Source organism: Simochromis diagramma, unplaced genomic scaffold (assembly GCF_900408965.1).
Source record: "Simochromis diagramma unplaced genomic scaffold, fSimDia1.1 OVJJ01000343.1, whole genome shotgun sequence".
In the NCBI taxonomy this organism is placed as follows: Eukaryota; Metazoa; Chordata; class Actinopteri; order Cichliformes; family Cichlidae; genus Simochromis; species Simochromis diagramma.
The window spans coordinates 13,333,902-13,353,761 of record NW_024386831.1 but is presented as its reverse complement, the minus strand read 5'-3'; the positions used below and the strand labels follow the sequence as shown (position 1 = coordinate 13,353,761).

Genomic DNA, 19,860 nt, shown 5'->3' with positions numbered 1-19,860 from the left:
TTGCTGTGTCTGAACACCAGCTACCTCGGCTTCTGAAATAGGTACCTGTTATAACAGCAAAAATAAAAAAGGGAATCACTCTCTGTTACGGTGTAAAGAGCAACCTGATCGGTATTTATTCACGAACACTAAAAAAGTTAAAAATAAGGATTTAACAGTTCGTAAATTAGTGCCATAATGACAATTACCTCTTACCAGGTGTTCCTAATTATTTAAGGCAACAAAAGAAAAATAAACTAATTGATTAGTAATATGCATTAAGTTGCTTATCTGATTTGATAAGCTGTTGAATACTATCGATCATGGATGGGCCTCCCCAGAGCCTCGACCTCAACATAATTGAAGCAATGTGGGATCATCCTGACAGATAACAGAACAAAAGGCAGCCAGCATTCAAAGAAGAACTTTGAATGTCCCTCAAGAAGCCTGGATAACTGTTCATGAAGACTACCTTCCTGAAGAAATTACAAGATAGCTTGCCTAAGAGATTTCAGGCTCTGTTGAGGAATAAAGATGGTCAAACAAAATATTGATTTTCAAGCTTGTTAGAATGATTCAGTCTCTGTTTTTGGCTTATATTTTTATTTCCATGTACGTTTATGCAGATTTTAATAAATTCTTGCGCCTATTGCCCATTCTACCTAGCAAAATATAAAGAAATGAGGATTGGATCAAGACTGTTGCACAGTACCATATATCGTATTAATGAGACAAGTCATAAGTATATGTGGCTTTCTCTATATTTGCATATATTGTATGGCATAAATTAAATTTCATAATAGAAAATAGAATTTGTTTATTTATTTATTCATTCATTCATTCATGCAGCTGCATGGCTATTTTTACTTTAAGCTATTTAACATCAAGAAACATATAATTTTATGTCTAAGTTTGACTATAGCGTATTGACTTAAAGTGGACTTTTTTTTCCATCGCTGTTTCTTCCTTGGTTAACACGCCAGTTTCTTTTGGAGGAAACGGTGGTGTTGCGCATTGGTGCGCATTTCCAACGCAGAATGACGCTACAGAATTGTTACCTTTGACCTCTGAGCGCTAGGCGGAAGCTCAACCAATCGTTTTGCTTGTTGTTGAGAAGTGCTCAAATTTCTCGGAGGTTGTTCTCTTCAACATGGTGAGTGCAGGCGTTCAAAAAATAGTTTATAGCGGTAACGAAAAAGACGAAAACTGTTAAGACTATGTGTATGAATTTTTAAGGCCTGGTTAGCAGCCATCTTCTTCTCTAAACTATACCGTTACAATGCCGTGTATCAAAGACCACGGGTTAGCATTTCTTGTTAGCAGTGGGCTAATAAAGCGGTATGTGCCTACCTTCGTGTTATAAGCGGTTTCCTTTAGCTGAAGCTTTTTTGGGTATAGCACGCCCTTTGATTTGTTAATGTGTAAAATCAGCAAAACGTGTTACGGTATTCGTGAAGTAAAATTACGGTGGTGAAAGTGTATTTGGTTAGTTGAATAATTAAGCAGTTGAACTCTTGCGTTAGCCTTTTACGATTCACTTCCAGAGATTAGACGGAGCCTGCAGTCATTCATCACAAACAGCAGCAGTTATCTCAGGTTCTTACGATTGTTACCAGTCCACATAATTTACATTAGCACAGCCAACGTTACTGATCAGATTAAGTCAGGAGTTAAGTGAACTTTATCGGTTAAAAGTAGTAATTTCGTAGTAGTAAAATAGAATATCCCACTCATGCACCCAAATGAGTGGACTTAAATAGACCATATTTGACATATGATCACCGAAAACAATCATTACTATGCTATTTCATGATAATATATTGTCTGGTTAAACTACAAGGCTTTCTTTAGGGTTCGTTATTCAGATACAAAAAATGTTAAAGCTTCACGCATTTTGAATTTGTTGTTACCCAGGCTATAGGTACATGTGTTTGCCTGTGCCATATGTAATGTTGGTGTCCGCATTAGAGGACCCTTATTCATTCTGAATAAACCGGAAGTCTTTTAAATATTCTTTATGTAAAAAGAAAAAGGAAGCACTTGTTTAAAAGGTGTAGATTAAGGTAGGCACCGTTTCATCCTCAGTTAATGATGCAGATATTACTTTTTAAATTAATACGTTTTTTTAAATAAACCAAATGCTTGATAATTTGTCGCAAAACGAGAATTGTGTAGTTTTTCTAGTCTTTTGTCTTTAGACATTATAAGCTTTATATATGTCAAATTAAAACTGATTTCATATAATGTTTTGATTACTGACACCCCAATTAGTACTACCTTATTTAAACTTTCAAACCAAATATTCACACACTCGTTGTGGTTTCATGTAACTGCACTAATTGAAATGCACAATGTAGCCATTACTTTACTTTTTATGTGCATTTTTTATTTGGGAGCAGCCAAATTTATTTAGAGTGCTTTATTAGCTGTAAACTACTTAATTTCACAATTCCTTAAACACATATCTGGAGAAATGGTAGTTTTCCTGATTGAAGCACACTGCTAACTGCACAACTGGCTGTTGGGAGTTCACTAACTCTGTGTGGTGTTTCTCACTCCTCACAGTCTTCGTCGGAAGCTAATAATGGGCCGAGCCAAGCACCACCTTATCCAGGTGTACCGCCCGCGGCGATACCTCCCCCATTTGTAAGTCATCAAAATGCAGTTTTGTTTACAGATCCAAAAGAACATAATTTGAATTACTTTGATTTCTGCATTGATTACTTATAAATTTGCTGGGGGTTAAAGTTAGAATTATAGGCAGTTATATGAATAAATTTCTTAGGCAAGAATACCAGTAAACTCTTGCTTCCTATAGCAGCAGCAACATCTTACAAAAACTGTTTCCAGTAGCTGTTTAAATAATGATACAAACGCCCTTTTTTTTCTCTTTTTTTGTTTTAAGGAAAAAAAGAAAGGACCTTTCCAGACATTGATTTTATCAACTTGCACACATTTTTGCAGGTTTTCAATATTGCATATTGGGCTGATTGGGCTCGTGTCTAGGTACATTTAGAAACTGAGGGGATTTTTTCATGCTCAAACATTTTTTCTGTGCAGGAGAAACCCTGACAGTCTTACTTGTATTTATGTATTTATAGGTCACCCAATCTCAACAAAACTGTACAAACGTCCTCTCTCACACAGTAATTATTAACATCTGTATATTTAAAACAATAACTTTACTATAAATCACAATTCTTTTGATTTTCATATTAATCATCCTCCTGCAAACTTGATCATATATTCTTCACTTGCGTTTGTTTCACGCGTCATGTTCAACAAGTGTCGCCATACGTAACTTAAAGGTTGCCAAAATTTGTATCTCTGGTGGAATTTTCACCACTAAATGTGGAATGAAGACTTTGAAAAAACACTTGCTAGTTCCCCAAATTTTTAGTCAATTTGTCTTTGATTCAAAGAACTTCCACATCTGTAGATTTGATTTAGTTTTTTGCTCTTTCCAGTTTAGTGCATGTGTAGTGCTTCTCCTAAGGTCCTGTGAAAGTTAGTGTGACTGAAGCACAGTTCCTCTGCCATGTTCATCACACACTGTGGCAGCCAGTGTTCACACACTCCCTATTTTATCTCCTCAGCTAGAACACCTAACTTAAATTAGCCTTTGAAGGAGCAGAGAGTTGCACTTGCTTTCTTTCATTTCCCCCTTTTAGGTCTTATTCATTATGTGTAATTAACTGTGATTCGGTATAATGTTAGATTGCATATTATATGGAACACTGCAGAGATCCAGGTAATTTCAGAGGGTTAAGAAAGTATTTCTTCTAACTACGATATAATGTTTTTGTCTTCCTTCTTCTATGAAGATGGGACCACCTGGAATACCACCTCATTTCCCTCCCATTGGAATGCCCCCTATGGGACAGCGACCTCCCAGCATGACACCAATGCCTCCTGGTATAATTCCCCCGGGTATAATGCCACCAATGGGGGCACCGCCAATGGGACAGGTGAGCTTTGTAGTAACCTCATAGATTTGTTTGTATTGGGGGTTTTTTTTTCCCTCTTTTTGTCCTCTGTGCCTTATAAAGTCTAGGGACTAGGCAGCCTATTTATTTCTCCCTCCACTTTAATAATTTAGGGAGAAGCATAACCTTAAATGAGACACATCTCAAAATGTTTTAAAGTGAAAGAATTAACATTTTTTTCTAGTTATTTGCTTGAATTGTTCTGATCATTGTTGCATGTATCAAGTGGTTATACTTTCATGTTAGCCACATCCATCAACATTTACAGACCAGGTATATTTTCTTATCTTCTAACGCTCCAAATGCTTGATAGGGCCGCTAATTAACTGAAGAAAAAATGTTGTTCGTCGTAGGGCTGGGCCATATCATACCATTCACGGTAATACCAGTATAATGTTGGGCAACGATAGAAAAATGAAATATCGCGATAGAATATGGGTAAAACGCGCATGCGCAGTGCCTTTGTTTTCATACGCACACGGCAGAAAAAGCATGGCGGCGAAAGCAGATCGTTAAATGAAACGGATGAACCAGAATTGGTTTGTAAAAATGCTGCAACATCAGGGGTGTGGAACTGGTTTAGCTTTCGTCCATCAAAAACACAACAAAGCACTATTTTTGGTAGCGCATGCTAGCGGGCCATCGTTGTTACTGTGTTTTTTGGAAAATACGGCACATTTAAAATCAATCCTTTGATTTTTCTGAAAATCGACAGTGCCCCTTATAATACCATGTGCCTTATGTATGAATTCTGGTTGTGTTTACTGACCTCGAAACGATTTTATGTGGTACACGGCGCTTGAAAATCTGTCAAATGTTTCAGTACGACTTTGCTAAGCTACGAAGCCGCACCGCTTGATGGATTGTCAGAGCATTACGGCTATCGTAGGCAGGAGCCTCGCGGAGTGATACGTACTGTGCTTCAACATAATATTGTGTGTGTATAACCTCTTTTTAAGTTTTGTGGATATTATACGTGGTTATGCTGAGGACATGTCGGCCAATTTCCACTGGAAATGCCCTTTGGTTAAACTGTCAGAAAGGAATTTGCATTTGCACTGTTAAATTTTTATATAACTTTAATGCTCATAAAACAGCTGCTTGTTTAAGTGAAAATACATTGATGTTGTTGTTTTGGGGTTTTTTTGCACTAATAAAGTTGTGGAGTTGTAAAGTATTTTGTCTGGTGTCAATTATATCGTCAGTTATATCGTTATCGCAAATTTTCAAATGTTTATCGTGATAAATATTTTTGGACATATCGCCCTGCTCTAGTTCGTCGGTTTAAATCTCTTTCATTAGCTGACAGTTAATGAATAAATAGGCATGATGTAGCTGTAGTCTTTTTTTCTTTTTTTTATCTAGTGATTAAAAAAAAAGTGGATCATGCATGTAATCCTGTCATGCATAAATAGGTGTGATCATGGGGAGGAGTGTTTGATCAGAGTGCCAGAAACGCAAGTCTGAAGAGGTGGTGAAACACTGTAGTTTGGCATATTGCTGCTTCACAGGTGTCAGGCTGTGGCATCACACTTTCAGTAAGCGCAGCATAATCAGTCAAGCAGCCTTCTACACACCAGCAACCTGTTTCACACTGTGTCTAAATACCTCTGCCTGGATTAGGTAGCATGGAAATACCAGATGAATATTTCATGGTGCCTCTTTTATTAGATGCCAGGCATGATGCCACCTATGATGCCAGGAATGATGATGCCCCCTCGCATACCAGCTGCGGCTGTACAGCCAACGGGACCGGTAACTCTTTTCACTATGTTTCTTGAGTGCTCTGCTTCACACTTCTTAAAATACACTGCAGTCTGTGAAATGCCTAATGAAACATTTGCACAGCCATGGAACACTACTGTTTGCTATAAATTTATAACCTTCCATAAAAAATATATTTTCATGTTGAAACAAAACAGCCAAAAAACCTAATTAAACACTAGCTAATGAAAATTTTACACTTGCATGCAATGTGTCTATTATTGTCACATTTTTTGTGTTTTTGTTTTTTGGCTTTGGGGTTTCTGTGAATCGCTTATCCAAAAAAAGCCAAATACATTAACCCTTCACTGCTGAAGTTCAGTTGATTTTTCTTTTTAAGTAATAGTTAGCGAGTTATGCAAATAAGCAAAATGATTTACTGTATTTATCTCTAACAACATCCAGATGGGTTTAGTGATCATAAGACACATGTAACCAAACACTAGCTATACATCTTGAGGTTGTGGAGTAATGCACTGATTAGTAAAGCTGTGTCTCTTACTGTTTTGATGTTAATAATGAATCTGTAGATGTGTACTTTAAGACTGGGGAAAAAAATAATCCACCAATAACATTGTTATTTTTTTCCTGTCGACAGCCTGGTGTTGACTCCACAGGTAGGATTTTTTACTTAATGCAGTAAAATTAATGTTTAGGCGTATTTAGAAGTTTAAAGTCTGACTACTTTTTGTCTTGTTTATTTTCACAGCTGCTGCTCCTGGAACATCTGTAAGTATAACATTTTTTTGATATGTAGTAATTGGAAGTCTACAAGCTTTGACAATTTTGAGCTACCATCATTAGCTCCAGTATTTTTCCTGCTGTCTCACAACATTTATTTCCGTTCCCCCTGCAGAGTACCACAAATGGATCCCCGCAGGAAGAACAGCCAAAGAAGGTTTGTGCACATGAAACATTGAAAGACTAGACACAATTAACAAGGAACTATAAAATCATTCAAAATGCAACCAAAATAATTATCTGATTTATCTGTCGTGTTTGTTTGCTTCAGAAATCCGTGTGGACTGAACATAAATCACTAGATGGAAAGACCTATTATTATAACACAGAGACTAAGCAATCCACATGGGAGAAACCGGATGAACTCAAATCTCCTGCAGAGGTACAGAGCTTTTAATTTGAACTATTTATATTACTTGCATATTCACATACATTTAATTCATTTGGCACTTAGCAATTGCAGTGTTCACGTATTAAAATTACAGTAATGGTAAATGTACCAGATTAAGCTAAATTGGATTTTGCCCCACTCATTTTGGGGGAATTATTTAAATCCTTTGTGTGCATATATTAAACAATTTTATTTTTAAAATATGTGTGTCATCTATACTTAAAAAAACTGATTTGTTATTGGACTATGGATATTGACTCACACTAATTAAGGCCTTGCTGTTCATTTAAACTATTAAAAAAAACCTTTCCCATCATTCTTTGAATTCTTTAGCAAATGCTGTCAAAATGCCCCTGGAAGGAGTACAAGTCAGACACAGGGAAGCCTTATTATTACAACTCTCAGACAAAGGAGTCAAGATGGACAAAACCCAAAGAGCTGGAGGACCTGGAAGGTAAAGAGCGGTACCTGATCATATCAAAGCTGTTGTATGAAAGGCAGGGATTTTTATATTGAAAAATGTTGCCTTCTACAGAAAAGCCTTTAATGGCACAATGACTGGAAGAATGCTGACTTTGTCAACAGATCACTCCATACATTAGGGGATGTGGTGTGATTGATGTGCAAACAAAGGACTTACAAAACACAGGATACTTGTTGGCTCCTTTAGTACATTTATCTTTGAAAAGGTCTCTTGATCTGCTGCATGATTAAAAATGAAAGCAAGCGCCTTAACTGTTATCTCTTTTGTCAATTCCAGCTATGATCAAAGCAGAGGAGAATGGGTAAGAGTTTGCTGTTACTCTTGATGTCTTCATTTTGTATTGAGGTTAACAAATACAGCAGTCATCAACAATTATTAATCTCGTATGGCTTTATTGTCATGATCTTACATTAGGACTGCAGAGGCAGCGGCTCCTGGAACCACTGCAGCTCCTGCTGTGCAAGCAGATAATGTAGCTCCTGCAGCGACTGTAGTGGAGGCGGAAACTGCGGTAGTAGTCTCAGAGGAACAACCATCCCAGGCAGCAGTGACTCAAACACCTGAGGTGAAGACGGCTGATGCACCTGTGGCTTCCTCTGAGACTTCAGCAGCTACCGAGGCTGTAGCCAGGTAAACAATTATAAATCTAGGGTTTAACTGAGCAAGCGCAATGACAAGTCTGCCTGTGTGGCTATCTCCAAGCATACCTGCTGTTGTGGTTGAAGTGGATTATGAATCAGAAGGTGTAGTGATTAATAAATGGACTCAAAGCCAGCCACATTGCTGCTCTCATCGATCTGGAACAGCTGTGCTGGTCAGAGTGATGCATGACAACAATAGCTCGGCAAATGAAAAGAGGCCTCTCCAGGAAATGACATTATTGTGAGAATGGTTCAGAGCAGTGGAGAGAGACCACATAGCTCCACAAATCTGCAGCAAGATGCAGATGGTGGATTTTTTTTTTTAATTTAACTTTTACAGTATTGATGTAAATAAATAATAAAAATTGATTAATTCTCACACTGATATAACCACAGCAGTCTGAGCTATTCTAGTTTTATTATTATTAAACAGTCATATCATAAGATATGACTCAACGGCTGTATCATAATCCATTTCAGAAAATAAATAATGAATGGGTTTTGGCTTAAGAAGAAGTTGGAAAGTAGGCTGTAATGCACAATGATCTGCTGATTTAGCCAGAGATTTTCCTCAGTTTGGCTATTTTGTACCATCTTCCTCTCAATTAGTTAAACACAGTAGATACTATGTTTATGACAGTGTATTCCACCATAGTACTCATAAAATCCTAGGGTTCTGATTGATTGTTGTACACCCTGCTGCCTTTTGGTGGCTACAGGGAGTAAGGAATTGAAGGAAAAGGTCTTCATACAGTTTTATGCAGATGTTAACATGAAATACTCAAAGTATCAGTTACAGTGTTTTACATTTTAAACTTGTTGTAATTGAATGGAAGCCTCTGAAGTAATTCATTTTGAAAGTTAGTTTAAGAATTGTTTAAAAATTTTGCTGTTTTTGTTTTCATAAAATCACTATAGTGGTGCTAGAAACCCATGTGATTGTGAGAAGTTAATATAATGCAAGCTTGTAACGCATCTGCCATCAAAATACCAACAGCTTAGATTGCGCTTCCTCATTTAAATGAACATGATGGTCAAAGCAAATTTTTAAATGGACCTGTTATGCTTTTCCTCATTTCCTGTCACGTATTGTTAAACCGGTGCTCTTATTAAATGTGGGTAAAGTTTCAAACAATGACATCAGCAGTGTTGGGAAGGTTACTTTTAAATGGTAAATGGCCTGTATTTGTATAGCGCCTTATTAGTCCCTAAGGACCCCAAAGCGCTTTACACATCCAGTCATCCACCCATTCACACACACACTCAGACTGGTGATGGCAAGCTACATTGTAGCCACAGCCACCCTGGGGTGCACTTTTAAAATATATTCCACTACAGATTACAGAATACATGCCACAAAATGTATTCTGTAACGTATTCCGTTACGTTACTCAATGAGAGTAATGTATTCTGAATACTTAGGATTACTTAATATGTTATCAAGCTTTTTACAACTACATGAATGTACTATTGCTGTGTGATTTATTACTATTACTGTTACTGTTACGCCACCAATACCAACGCGGTTTTTAAATATTAATATAAAATGAGTAACAGTAGTGTGGACATTAGGTAAGGCTGCACTTTTTGCAGCGATCTTGTAGAAAACTATTCCGTGCATATATAAAAAAGGTCCGCTGCTCCAAACTGTAGTAAAGGGACCTCTGGCTAATACGTCGGGTTCCATGTCGGGCTTGTAACCAAAAACTAGCTTTAAAGGGTATCCCCATTATGGTCATCTCAGGCCACCACAGCTCTGTTGGGTTAGCGTTCACAGAGCACTTTCTACTTATAATATTGGTGTAACAAAGCCGTTTTTTAATGCATCTTTGATTGCAGAGAACTACAAAAGTGCTCAGTGTCAATAATTTTCTTTGCTCTTAGTGTCGAGGTTGTAAAAGAAGAAAGGCCAGAACTTCAGAAGAAAACGTACAAATGGAATACAAAAGAAGAAGCCAAGCAGGCCTTCAAAGAGCTGCTGAAGGAGAAGGTGAGTCAGGCTGTTAACAAGCTGTAGGAGAGAAGGCACGCCTTTACTGCAGGGGAGTACTGAGTGGTCACAGTCATTCTTGTTTTCAGATTCTGACTCTAAAATGTTCTCTATTTTTCAGTGTATAAATTAATTATGTGAGATGTTAGGCAGTCAACAAGTGTGCAGCAAAATTTGATTCATGATGTTGCACGAATTTGGTTCTTTAATCAAGCAGAGTGTGTTTTAAATCAGAAAGCAAATATCTGATAATTTGATAACTTTTTGTGCCCAAAAAGTCATCCTACAGCTTTTCAACTGTCTCCATTGAGGGTTGTTTTTTTTAATGTGTGTGTTTAAGTATCCATTGACTGTTGCTCTGTTGTTGGCACTGGAATCCAAATCTTGATTTGTTTTTAAGACTACTTTTGCCACCTCAGTGTTCACTAGTGCCTGATGTGTTCATCATCACATCATTTGCATTCAGACCTGGATCTAATCCCTGTCCCTGCTCTTGAGCCCCTGGGAGGCCTATTAAACCTCACCTCCTGTTGCTGTGGACGTGTTGTGTGTTCGGCTTGCACGGCGGCCTAGCACCACCCACCTTGAATGTTGCTATATTTAGGAGCTTTTTAATTTTGTGCACAAAGCTCTCCTCTGAGATTGCTTGCCATTTCCTGCAAGATCTTAATGGCTGTGTCTTTATGATTAGCTTTATTGGATCAAAGGCATGAGGACTGGCTGGGATTAAGACAGCGAGAGAAAGTGGCATGCCTGAGTGAGTTAGAATAACTGTGACAACTGACAAGACCGAGGCACATAGTGGAATCAGTCATAATGGATGAAGTAGTCACTCCTTGGGAGAGGCAAGTGGCAGAAAGGGCACTTACAAAGGTCCTTGGTGGCACTTCTTGATTTATTGCCACTCCACACCTTTTAACCCACCATCTATTAGTAATTAAGAAAATGTGTTCTGTTCTAGACCAAAGCAGCAAAAAGCTCCATTTTCGTATCCAGGTCGATGTACTTTTTTCTAACAGGACAACAAGGCAATCCATGTGAATATTTTTGAAATATTTCTTGTGTGCAGATTTTATTTGAAACCATCATGAATATTTCTTATGCTTTGTATTTCAGGGTGTATCCTCCAACTCTTCTTGGGAACAGGCCATGAAATTGATTATCAATGATCCTCGCTACAGGTACAATGCTTTCCAGAGATCTGTTTATCCTTCATACAATAGTAAGTTTAAACTGTCACCATCTCTGACTTACAATTTGTTACTTTTCTTGTCAACAAAGTGCACTTCCGAAGCTGAGCGAAAAGAAGCAGGCGTTCAATGCATACAAAGTCCAGACAGAGAAGGAAGAAAAGGAGGAGGCCAGAATTAAATACAAAGAGTCAAAAGAGACTTTTCAGAGATTCTTGGAGAACCATGAAAAGATGACATCTACCACTAGATACAAGTAAGTGTTACTGTGATATGGCAATAAAGTATTTTGGTTTTTTCCCCCCTGCATTGATTTGCAGTTCTCTGAACTGTCAATATGATTATGCAGACTGGTTGAGTGAGAGGACATCTGTGGCGCTTGCACACCATCGTGCAGTTACAGCACTGTTGACTTCCACTTAAGCTACTTTGACCTGTTAGTGCTAGTCACGTTGATATTGCTGAATTTGTTTACACAATAACAAATTGTTACAAGGTCATCAAACTCATTACACAAAGCATGTGTAATGAGTTCATTAGAAAGTTAATGATTGATGAATCTATTCAAAGTCAAGGTGCATGTGACATAAAGGTTATATATAATTCAAAATCTCTTAGCTTTTTTTGTTGTTGATTTTGTTTGCTAATGTCTACAACAGCTTTCCAACAAACACACTTATTGGAAACTTACTCGATCTCAGTGAACAACACATAAAACACTTAAAATATCATATAACTTCTTAATAAATTCTTGGAACGTCTTTTTCATCGGCACTCTTTAATTTTTGGATGAAAGTCGTGATGATGGGCAGAGGAAAAGGGTAATCAACTGGTGACCTTGACAACAAGCCAGCTTCAGTGTTCTGCTGGCATTGGGTTTGTAGTCTGGGGTGGCACACAACAGGCAGTTGGATGGTGAGAGCAAGGCTTTCTGATGCTGTGTGGGTGTATGTCCTTGCATTTAATACCTTGTTTTAGCCCGTAACACCGAGTGACTCTTCTGAGCAACAGGGTTTCAACAGACGTCAAATATATTGAATATTTTCAGCACACATCTTAAAAGACATAACTTTTTCAGCTTTCATTAACATCTGTGTTGTGTCTAGGATGGCTCGCAAAAAACCATAACAACTGGTGCCTTAAAGCTAAATTTGGCAAGTGAAATGGTGCCCTCACGTGGCTTTGTGGGAAAAATATTCTAAAGTGTGTGTGTCTGTGTGTGTCTGTGTGCGTACTCTTGCAATCCAGGAAAGCAGAACAGATGTTTGGTGAGCTTGAAGTGTGGAGCTGTGTGCCAGAGAGAGACAGGCTAGAGATCTATGAAGACGTGTTGTTCTACCTTGCTAAAAAAGAGAAGGTAAGGGCTCCAAAGTGCATTAGGAATCTTTGATTTTATTTTTAGTTAGCATGTTTGGCATAATTATTGTGTATAAGTCCTCTTTCAGTGTCCTATTTAGGAGTAGGAGCTTTATGGTCTAGTGCAATTACCATCTGGTTGTATTCTCTACTTTAGGAGCAAGCCAAGCAGCTGAGAAAAAGGAACTGGGAAGCTTTGAAGAACATTTTGGACAACATGGCAAACGTCACATACCGCACCACCTGGTCTGAGGCCCAGCAGTATCTGCTAGATAACCCTACCTTTGCAGAGGATGAGGAGCTGCAAAGTATGAGATAATACAACGGTTTTAGTAGAATTAGAAGAAAAACATTTCTTATCAGGTCATTGTGCTTCTGCATGAATGTGTGTTTGTATATGTTCAGCCTACTGATAGTGCCGTTATCTGCTTACAGATATGGACAAAGAAGATGCCCTTATATGTTTTGAGGAGCATATTCGGGCTCTGGAGAAGGAGGAGGAGGAAGAGAAGCAAAAGACACTTCTCAGGGAAAGAAGACGGCAGCGCAAGAATAGAGAGGCCTTCCAGGTGAGAAGCAAAAACAAAGAATTGATGTCTAAAAAAGAAACAAAAAAAATGCGCTGCATGTAATTTTTCACATTTAATCAGGTTAATAACAGTTTTAATATAAGCCAAAAGAAGAGGCCACATGTACTTTCCCGATCCTCATCTCTTCTTGTTGTTTTCTCAGAAATTTCTGGACGAGCTTCATGATCACGGCCAACTTCACTCCATGTCTGCTTGGATGGAGATGTACCCGACACTGAGCTCAGACATCCGCTTTGCCAACATGCTGGGCCAGCCGGGTAGGACAGCGGGCCACACGCACACATGTCTGCATGAGCTGAATGTGACAGTCGGACTTGAATCATAGCATAAACACAGAAATAAAACATTCACAACTGACAACATAAACGATTTATGAATCACAGTTTAGCTTTTTGAGGTTATATTTTCTTTTAATTTCCTTATTATTTCCATATTTTTTCCTTTTTATTTTTCATACTTATTCCGATAATACACTAGTCTCTAAATCTTTTAATTATTTGGCTTCACTGTTTTGCACCCTTGTTGTGGTCCATTGATGCTGTTGAACCTTGTTTATTTGCTGCAAGGATCAATATTTACACATTTTTAAATTTAATGTTGTTTGTTGCGCAGGTTCCACTCCCCTGGACCTCTTCAAATTTTATGTGGAAGACTTGAAAGCACGCTATCATGATGAAAAGAGAATAATCAAAGATATTCTTAAGGTATTACTCTAACCTCATAAAATGTTATTTATATTTGGTATTTTTAAGGAACAGTCCGCACTCGTGCACCTTCCTTGCGTTGATCCAATTATACATCTAATAATTATCTGATGTGTTCTTTCCCAGGACAAAGGATTCCTGGTTGAAGTCAACACCAGCTTTGATGACTTTGGATCAGTCATCAGCTCGGATAAGAGAGCTACCACGCTGGATGCAGGAAATATAAAGCTAGCCTTCAACAGTGTAAGACTCCAGCTCTGCATCATATGCTTTGAGTTGGCACCTGTTCGTAAACATTAATGGACACAAATATTGATATTAAAGTAGGGTGAACTGTTAAGTAGCTGACCCTACAGCAGCTGGGTTTAATCTATTAAATCAGCATAATAAATGTAAAACAGGTCACAGTTTAAATAACCAGCACCTCTCCTTCGCTTAGAGAGCTTTAAGTTTTATCCTGTTGTTAGGTGTTAAAATATGTTCATCATATCCATTTGAATTAATAATTATTTTAAAACTCATGTTAGATCTTTCCACACAGTTGAAAGTGATCTCATCAGTTCTGTATCCACACGTAATCCACCTATCCCCGTCACAAGATGTGTCAATGCTGAGCCTACTTGTTTCTACGGCCCCCAAATAAACAAAAACATGTTATTACAGATTATAAAATTATGGAAAAAGGAGAATAATACACCTTTCAGGATAAACAGGCCCAAATCAATGAAATTTTAATGAGTATACATAAGCACAGGCCTTGACCTGCTTGTTTGAGGATGTATGCAGGTTTGAATTGGCTGTAAGTGTGGATATGGTGACCTTTCCTGGGTGTACCCCACCTTTTGCTCTGTGCCCTGTCCCATCTGAAAGACTTCACTTGGGATGAAAGATGTGTGCGTTGAACCATGGCTGTTTGTTGTATTTCATTATAAGATTAACTCACTTAGAAACCCTTTTTCCTAATTAGTTGCTTGAGAAAGCTGAAGCCAGAGAGAGGGAGCGAGAGAAGGAGGAGGCCAGGAAGATGAAAAGGAAAGAAGCTGCTTTCAAGAACATGCTGAAGCAGGCCACACCGCCACTGGAGCCAGAGACTACGTGGGAGGGAGTATGTACTTTCAATGCGGATCAAATTCGTGTGTTTTCGCAACACCGTTTATTTTCTATTTTTATCCTGATCCCTTTTTTCCAGTCTTGATTGTGTTTAATGTTTCCTGATGACTGACATTTTTACCATTTCAGGTCAGAGAGAGGTTCCTAAAAGAGCCTGCCTTTGAAGACGTGACTCTGGAGTCAGAGAGGAAAAGAATATTCAAAGATTTCATGCATGTCTTGGAGGTGAGTCATGACGCTAGCAGGGGCATGAAGTTTTTAAACTTGACAACGACTATAATGATGTTTAACCTGGTATTTACTTTTTATTTAATTTAACAGCATGAGTGCCAGCATCACCACTCGAGGACCAAGAAACACTCAAAGAAGTCCAAAAAGCACCACAGGAAGCGCTCCCGCTCTCGATCAGTTAGTACCACCACAAGAAAATGAACATTTTATACACTTAGACCACAGATCAAATGTTTAAAAAAACATGTTTTTTTTAAAAATACTTTTCTGCCCACTGTTTTAGTCAAATACAGGGTTTAACTGAATGCACATCATTCCATTCTGTATTTTATGTAAAGATTTACTGGAAAATGATGTAGCAAAGCACACTTTACAAAAAGCATTGCTCATATCATGCACTGCTAATCTGTAATGTTTTAATAGGGCTCCGAGTCTGAGGATGAGGAATACCACAAGAAGAAAAAGAGGTCACAGTCCAAATCCCCCTCAGAACGGTCATCTAGTGGAGAATCTGGTGAGTGTTTTTACAGCTCCGATCAGTTGATTTTTGTATTTAGGAAGGAAAAAGTGCCACACTGTGTGTGTTCATTGACATGTTCTACCTGAAAACAGAGAGAAGCTATAAAAAATCCAAGAAGCACAAGAAGAAGGGCAAGAAGAGACGCCACAAGTCTGTAAGTGTGCAGGAAGAAACAAATGTGTGCGCTTGATGTCTTAAATACAAATGTACTGGCAACACTGGTGTGTGCACTAACTGTAATTATGACAAACAGGCGTCTCCAGATTCTGACAACGAGAAGAAAGGAAGAGACCGTGATGGGAAGCGAGAAAAGGAGGTAGAGAAGGAGAAAGAGAACGACAAGTCTCGGGGGAAATCTCGCTCAGAGTCCAAACAGAAATCTCCCAAAAGGAAAGCAGCCAAAGAGGAGGTGAATGTTACTATTATTATTATTATTATTATTATAAAAAATCGCCCCTGTGTTGTGAGATTAGCTTGGGGGCTCAGGTCAAAGTTAGTGTGTTTTAAAGAAGTCTCGAGCGTATATGTTAGCTTACAGTTTCTAGCATGAGATAAAGGTCTTGCGGTTAACTAGTTATTTAAAAAGATCTAATTTTCACTATGACTGAATCTTTGTATTTTTTTAATGGCACGTTTAAGGGTGGCTGGGACACGTCGGGCAGTGAGCTGAGTGAAGGAGAGCTGGAGAAAAGGAGAAGAAACTTGCTGGAACAGCTGGACGCACCTTGATAATAATTCATGCTGCTCTCTCCTCTCCAAACATGCATTCCCCTTCAAGCTCATCTGACCGTGCTGGTCATACGCCCATAATGGACTGATTTGTGGTATTTATGGGAATGCCATATACTGAGCTTTTACATAGACTTTGACTAATTTCATATCAGGAAACTGATCAGCTGTTAAATACTGAGTTGTTTTTTTGTTAGCTTACCTTTCTTCAGTTGGCTGTAGTTATACATGTTTTCCATTGACAATTTTTTTTTATATTCACTTAAAAGCATATCTTTATGACACACTGCAAATGTGTAGAAATACAAGAAACTTGTCCACATGTCCAGGAATACTGGGGGTTACGTCTGATTTGAAGTAATTTAACTGCAGCTGGTTTGAATGAATGAAAGGTTTTAATTGGAGGATTTGCTGAAATCGATACTTTAGTTAAATGTAATAAAACAGTTTCACTGGAAGTTGTCTGCAGGTGTTGCTTTGACTTACTTAGACGATAAGTTGTTGCCAAACCTTCCCAGATTATAGGATTGTTGCCATGCTGTTGCAGATTTACAAATAGCCAACAAAGAAGACTAATGGGTGATGCCATTGTTGGTTTATTAGGAACACCTATGCTGTCTAATGTCGTCTCAGTCTTTGCATTAACCTTTTGATAATTTTCAGGGATATAGTTTGCATTACATTGCAGTTGATTTGTAGTATTTTTTAATTCTGGGAAACAAGTGGTCCAATATTGATATTCGGCAAACATTGAGTGGGTGAATATTAACTCCTTGTGTTACACAAAATTACATCTATTGCTAGTTATTGGTAACACTTTACTAACACAAATGCAGTCATAACCACTTAATGTATCTTTCTGCTTATTTTAAGGGACAGAGTTTGCATTGTGGTTCAGTTATGGTGTGCTTTACTACTGGTTAATATTCAGTCACTGTCCTAAATATGAATAAGTCAGACAAACACTGTGTATGGACTGTAACTACTTACAGTTTAAACACATAATATAAGGTTGCATTGACATTGCTTAAATAGAACAAATGGAGAAACACTGGTTAGCTTTTTAATGTGAGGTTCTGCTCTTGGCAAAAAAACAAAAGCTACATGAATGCATCTGCACTCACGAACTTATATTTTCATCGTTTTGACAAGAATCAGACAACAAACCACAGAGAGTAAAGAACTTTATATTTAATGTAAATAGTTTATTTGAACATATTGAAAATCTCATCACCTAATTTAAAAATTGTTACTTTGTTATAAGCACAAACTGCCTAAAATACATTTCTGGTGAACGTCCAAGATAAAAGCATGCTGGTAATATCCAGTTCGAGAAGTTACGCTGCCACAGACAGTGAAGTGCAAAGAAAAGGAGCCGATGGCGTCACATGCTTCGGTGGAGACAATGAACAGAACTACTTTTGATTGTTAGTGTAGCCATTAAGTTGGCGTGTATAAACATCTGCACATCAGAACCTTTTCCAGACTTTCTTTGTTTTTATGCACCTCTGACACCCTAACAGGTAAAGTGCGTGACCCCACTGCCGTCTGCATAACAGTAAAAGATGATCAAACACACTACTGTAGATTTCTGGCTGAATTTGGCTTAATTAAATATACAAAAATGGGGGGAAAAACTAAGTTAAAATAACATTCAAGCTGTATAGCACAAGGCAGGGAAAACTTCTGTTTAAACAATATGTACAATATTAACCATCTGGTGATGTGAATTAGGTAAAAAACAAACAAACAGTTTGTAGCAAAATATCTGTACATTTAGGAAACTTTTTATGTTGTATACTTTTGTTTTGCCCCGTTTTAAAACACACATTAGATGACGACATAAGCTTAAATGAATCTTTTAAGTGGTTAAATACTATACATTAAAATTACAGTAAAGCGAGTAGACTCGGTGACCTGGAATGTTGTTAACCTGTAAAACGCTCACAGAAGCACGACGCTTAGTTATGTCCAGTTCTGACAATAAGATCATCCAGTAAAGTTTCGCATCTTGCGTGCAGTTTCTACCCTCGATAGAAAAGGTATTCGGTTTTCTTGCTCTGCATAATTCCTTCCACAAAACCAGCTGTGCAGCTACAGATATGCACAACTTGAAAATAAGTTGTTTTTTAATGGATTAGAAGCTACAAATTCAGCCCTTACTGATCACTCGTAATAAGACGTGACAGAAGAATCAGTATGGAGATACCTGCTATAAACAGAATTCACATTAAACTGGTCTTTATTTACCTTTATAGTTGCTTTAGTACAAATATAGAGTTCATACCACATTAACAGCCCTGTAATAATTTGAGAAACCCTCATGAGATGTAAAAAAAATTTTTAAAAAGTGCAGGTTGAGCATGTTCATGTTGTTAGAGGAGCGGACTAAAGGGCCGTAACAATAATATTTGTAACAGCTAAAAAGAGAACCCGTCCTGTACATTCTACATCTTTCCCCACGTAACGCCATTTCACGTGGCTCTTAAGGCCACCGCATGTCCAGTTTTACACATCTGAAAAATTAAAGCCAGGTCACGTTGTATTGCTCAGAGTGGGATTATTAAGAACAGTCATTAGGCAAACACGGCAACGTGACGTGAAACCACAAAAAAACAACAACAATAAAATTCAGGCACTTGGCTCGTCAAAGGTTTTTAAATCAACCTTTCAGACACTTTAAATTCAGTCCCATACGTGTCCCAGTCCTTCATAGTGAAATGCTGCTAATACTATAGCACAGATGTGGAGTATTGAGTATTCTTATGTAATATATATACATAATCATCTCACATGTTGCTACAAACACCTGACTTTCACGCGTCATCCTTCACTCTGCTTCGATCTTTTTGTCACTCCTTACTCTCTTTCTCTCTCTCTCTCTCTACCCCCCCAATACCTTTCTCCCTTCCCCCCATCCCCTGCCCTAGCACATGCATTATTCCCTCATCACATGACTACGTCGCCATTGTTGACCGGCCGCAGGTTCTGATCATCAAAGCGTCTCCTGACACTCCTCCGTACGGCGTCCGCTCTCCTGTAAGGCTGATTCCTCAAATCTGAGAGAGAAAAGAAGGGTTGGGGATGGGCATGGATAAAAAGATGGTGTCAGGCGTCTTCATCGGGGTGTTTTGATGAGCTCACATGTTCACAGTGCTGGCAGCCTGTCTTTCAAAGCAGTGTGATGTCTACACAAACAACAGCCAAACAACCTGTCTTTGGTTTTTAAACATGAGACAGTCCACAGAATTGTTTTTAAAAACCTCTGCCAGAAATCTAGGAAATCTCTCATGCATATTGTGAATGCATGAAAATGTATCTTTTCTCTACAATAAAGCCAAAGCGACAAGTGAGGAGAGTAAGGTTATGTGCTAATCACTACACACAGAAACTTCCTGCTACAAAGGAGCATTAATGAGTACATCGATGAACAGAAGTAGGTCAATGATGAGTG

The 19,860-nt window shown here is 38.1% G+C and overlaps 2 protein-coding genes across 8 annotated transcripts in view; one reads left to right on the top strand and one right to left on the bottom strand.

Annotated features, from left to right (window-relative positions):
- The first annotated feature begins 1,063 nt into the window (after positions 1-1,063).
- On the top strand, positions 1,064-18,144 carry prpf40a (PRP40 pre-mRNA processing factor 40 homolog A). Of its 2 annotated transcripts, XM_040028007.1 has the most exons (27): positions 1,079-1,132; positions 2,545-2,625; positions 3,804-3,947; positions 5,637-5,720; positions 6,328-6,346; positions 6,439-6,458; positions 6,586-6,627; positions 6,742-6,852; positions 7,195-7,315; positions 7,622-7,646; positions 7,760-7,975; positions 9,871-9,976; positions 11,093-11,157; positions 11,258-11,422; positions 12,415-12,523; positions 12,680-12,830; positions 12,958-13,091; positions 13,255-13,369; positions 13,725-13,816; positions 13,943-14,059; positions 14,784-14,921; positions 15,056-15,151; positions 15,248-15,334; positions 15,581-15,671; positions 15,770-15,831; positions 15,931-16,086; positions 16,317-18,144. In XM_040028007.1, exons 1-27 carry the CDS (start codon positions 1,130-1,132, stop codon positions 16,404-16,406), a joined length of 2,640 nt encoding a protein of 879 aa, XP_039883941.1. In that variant the 5' UTR covers positions 1,079-1,129; the 3' UTR covers positions 16,407-18,144. The 2 variants fall into 2 exon arrangements, with proteins under 2 accessions (XP_039883942.1, XP_039883941.1); XM_040028008.1 differs by lacking the exon at positions 2,545-2,625 and having other exon boundaries at positions 1,064-1,132.
- The window catches only part of fmnl2a (formin-like 2a), a 49,757-nt gene continuing 47,479 nt past the window's right edge, over positions 17,583-19,860 (bottom strand). For 2 of the 6 annotated variants that reach the window (XM_040028000.1, XM_040028004.1), the window contains one exon: positions 19,357-19,465. In XM_040028000.1, coding sequence (XP_039883934.1) covers position 19,465 — 1 coding nt within the window. In that variant the 3' untranslated portion in view covers positions 19,357-19,464. Of the gene's footprint in view, positions 19,466-19,860 lie in introns of all 6 variants that reach the window. The other 4 variants (XM_040027999.1, XM_040028006.1, XM_040028003.1 and 1 more) reach the window with 4 other exon arrangements.

Bases quoted from the DNA above. Each gene is read 5' to 3' on its own strand.
- prpf40a (XM_040028007.1), top strand. The intron at 3,948-5,636 runs GTGAGCTTTGTA...CTCTTTTATTAG, and splicing joins GGGCACCGCCAATGGGACAG to ATGCCAGGCATGATGCCACC. The intron at 12,831-12,957 runs GTATGAGATAAT...ATCTGCTTACAG, and splicing joins AGAGGATGAGGAGCTGCAAA to ATATGGACAAAGAAGATGCC.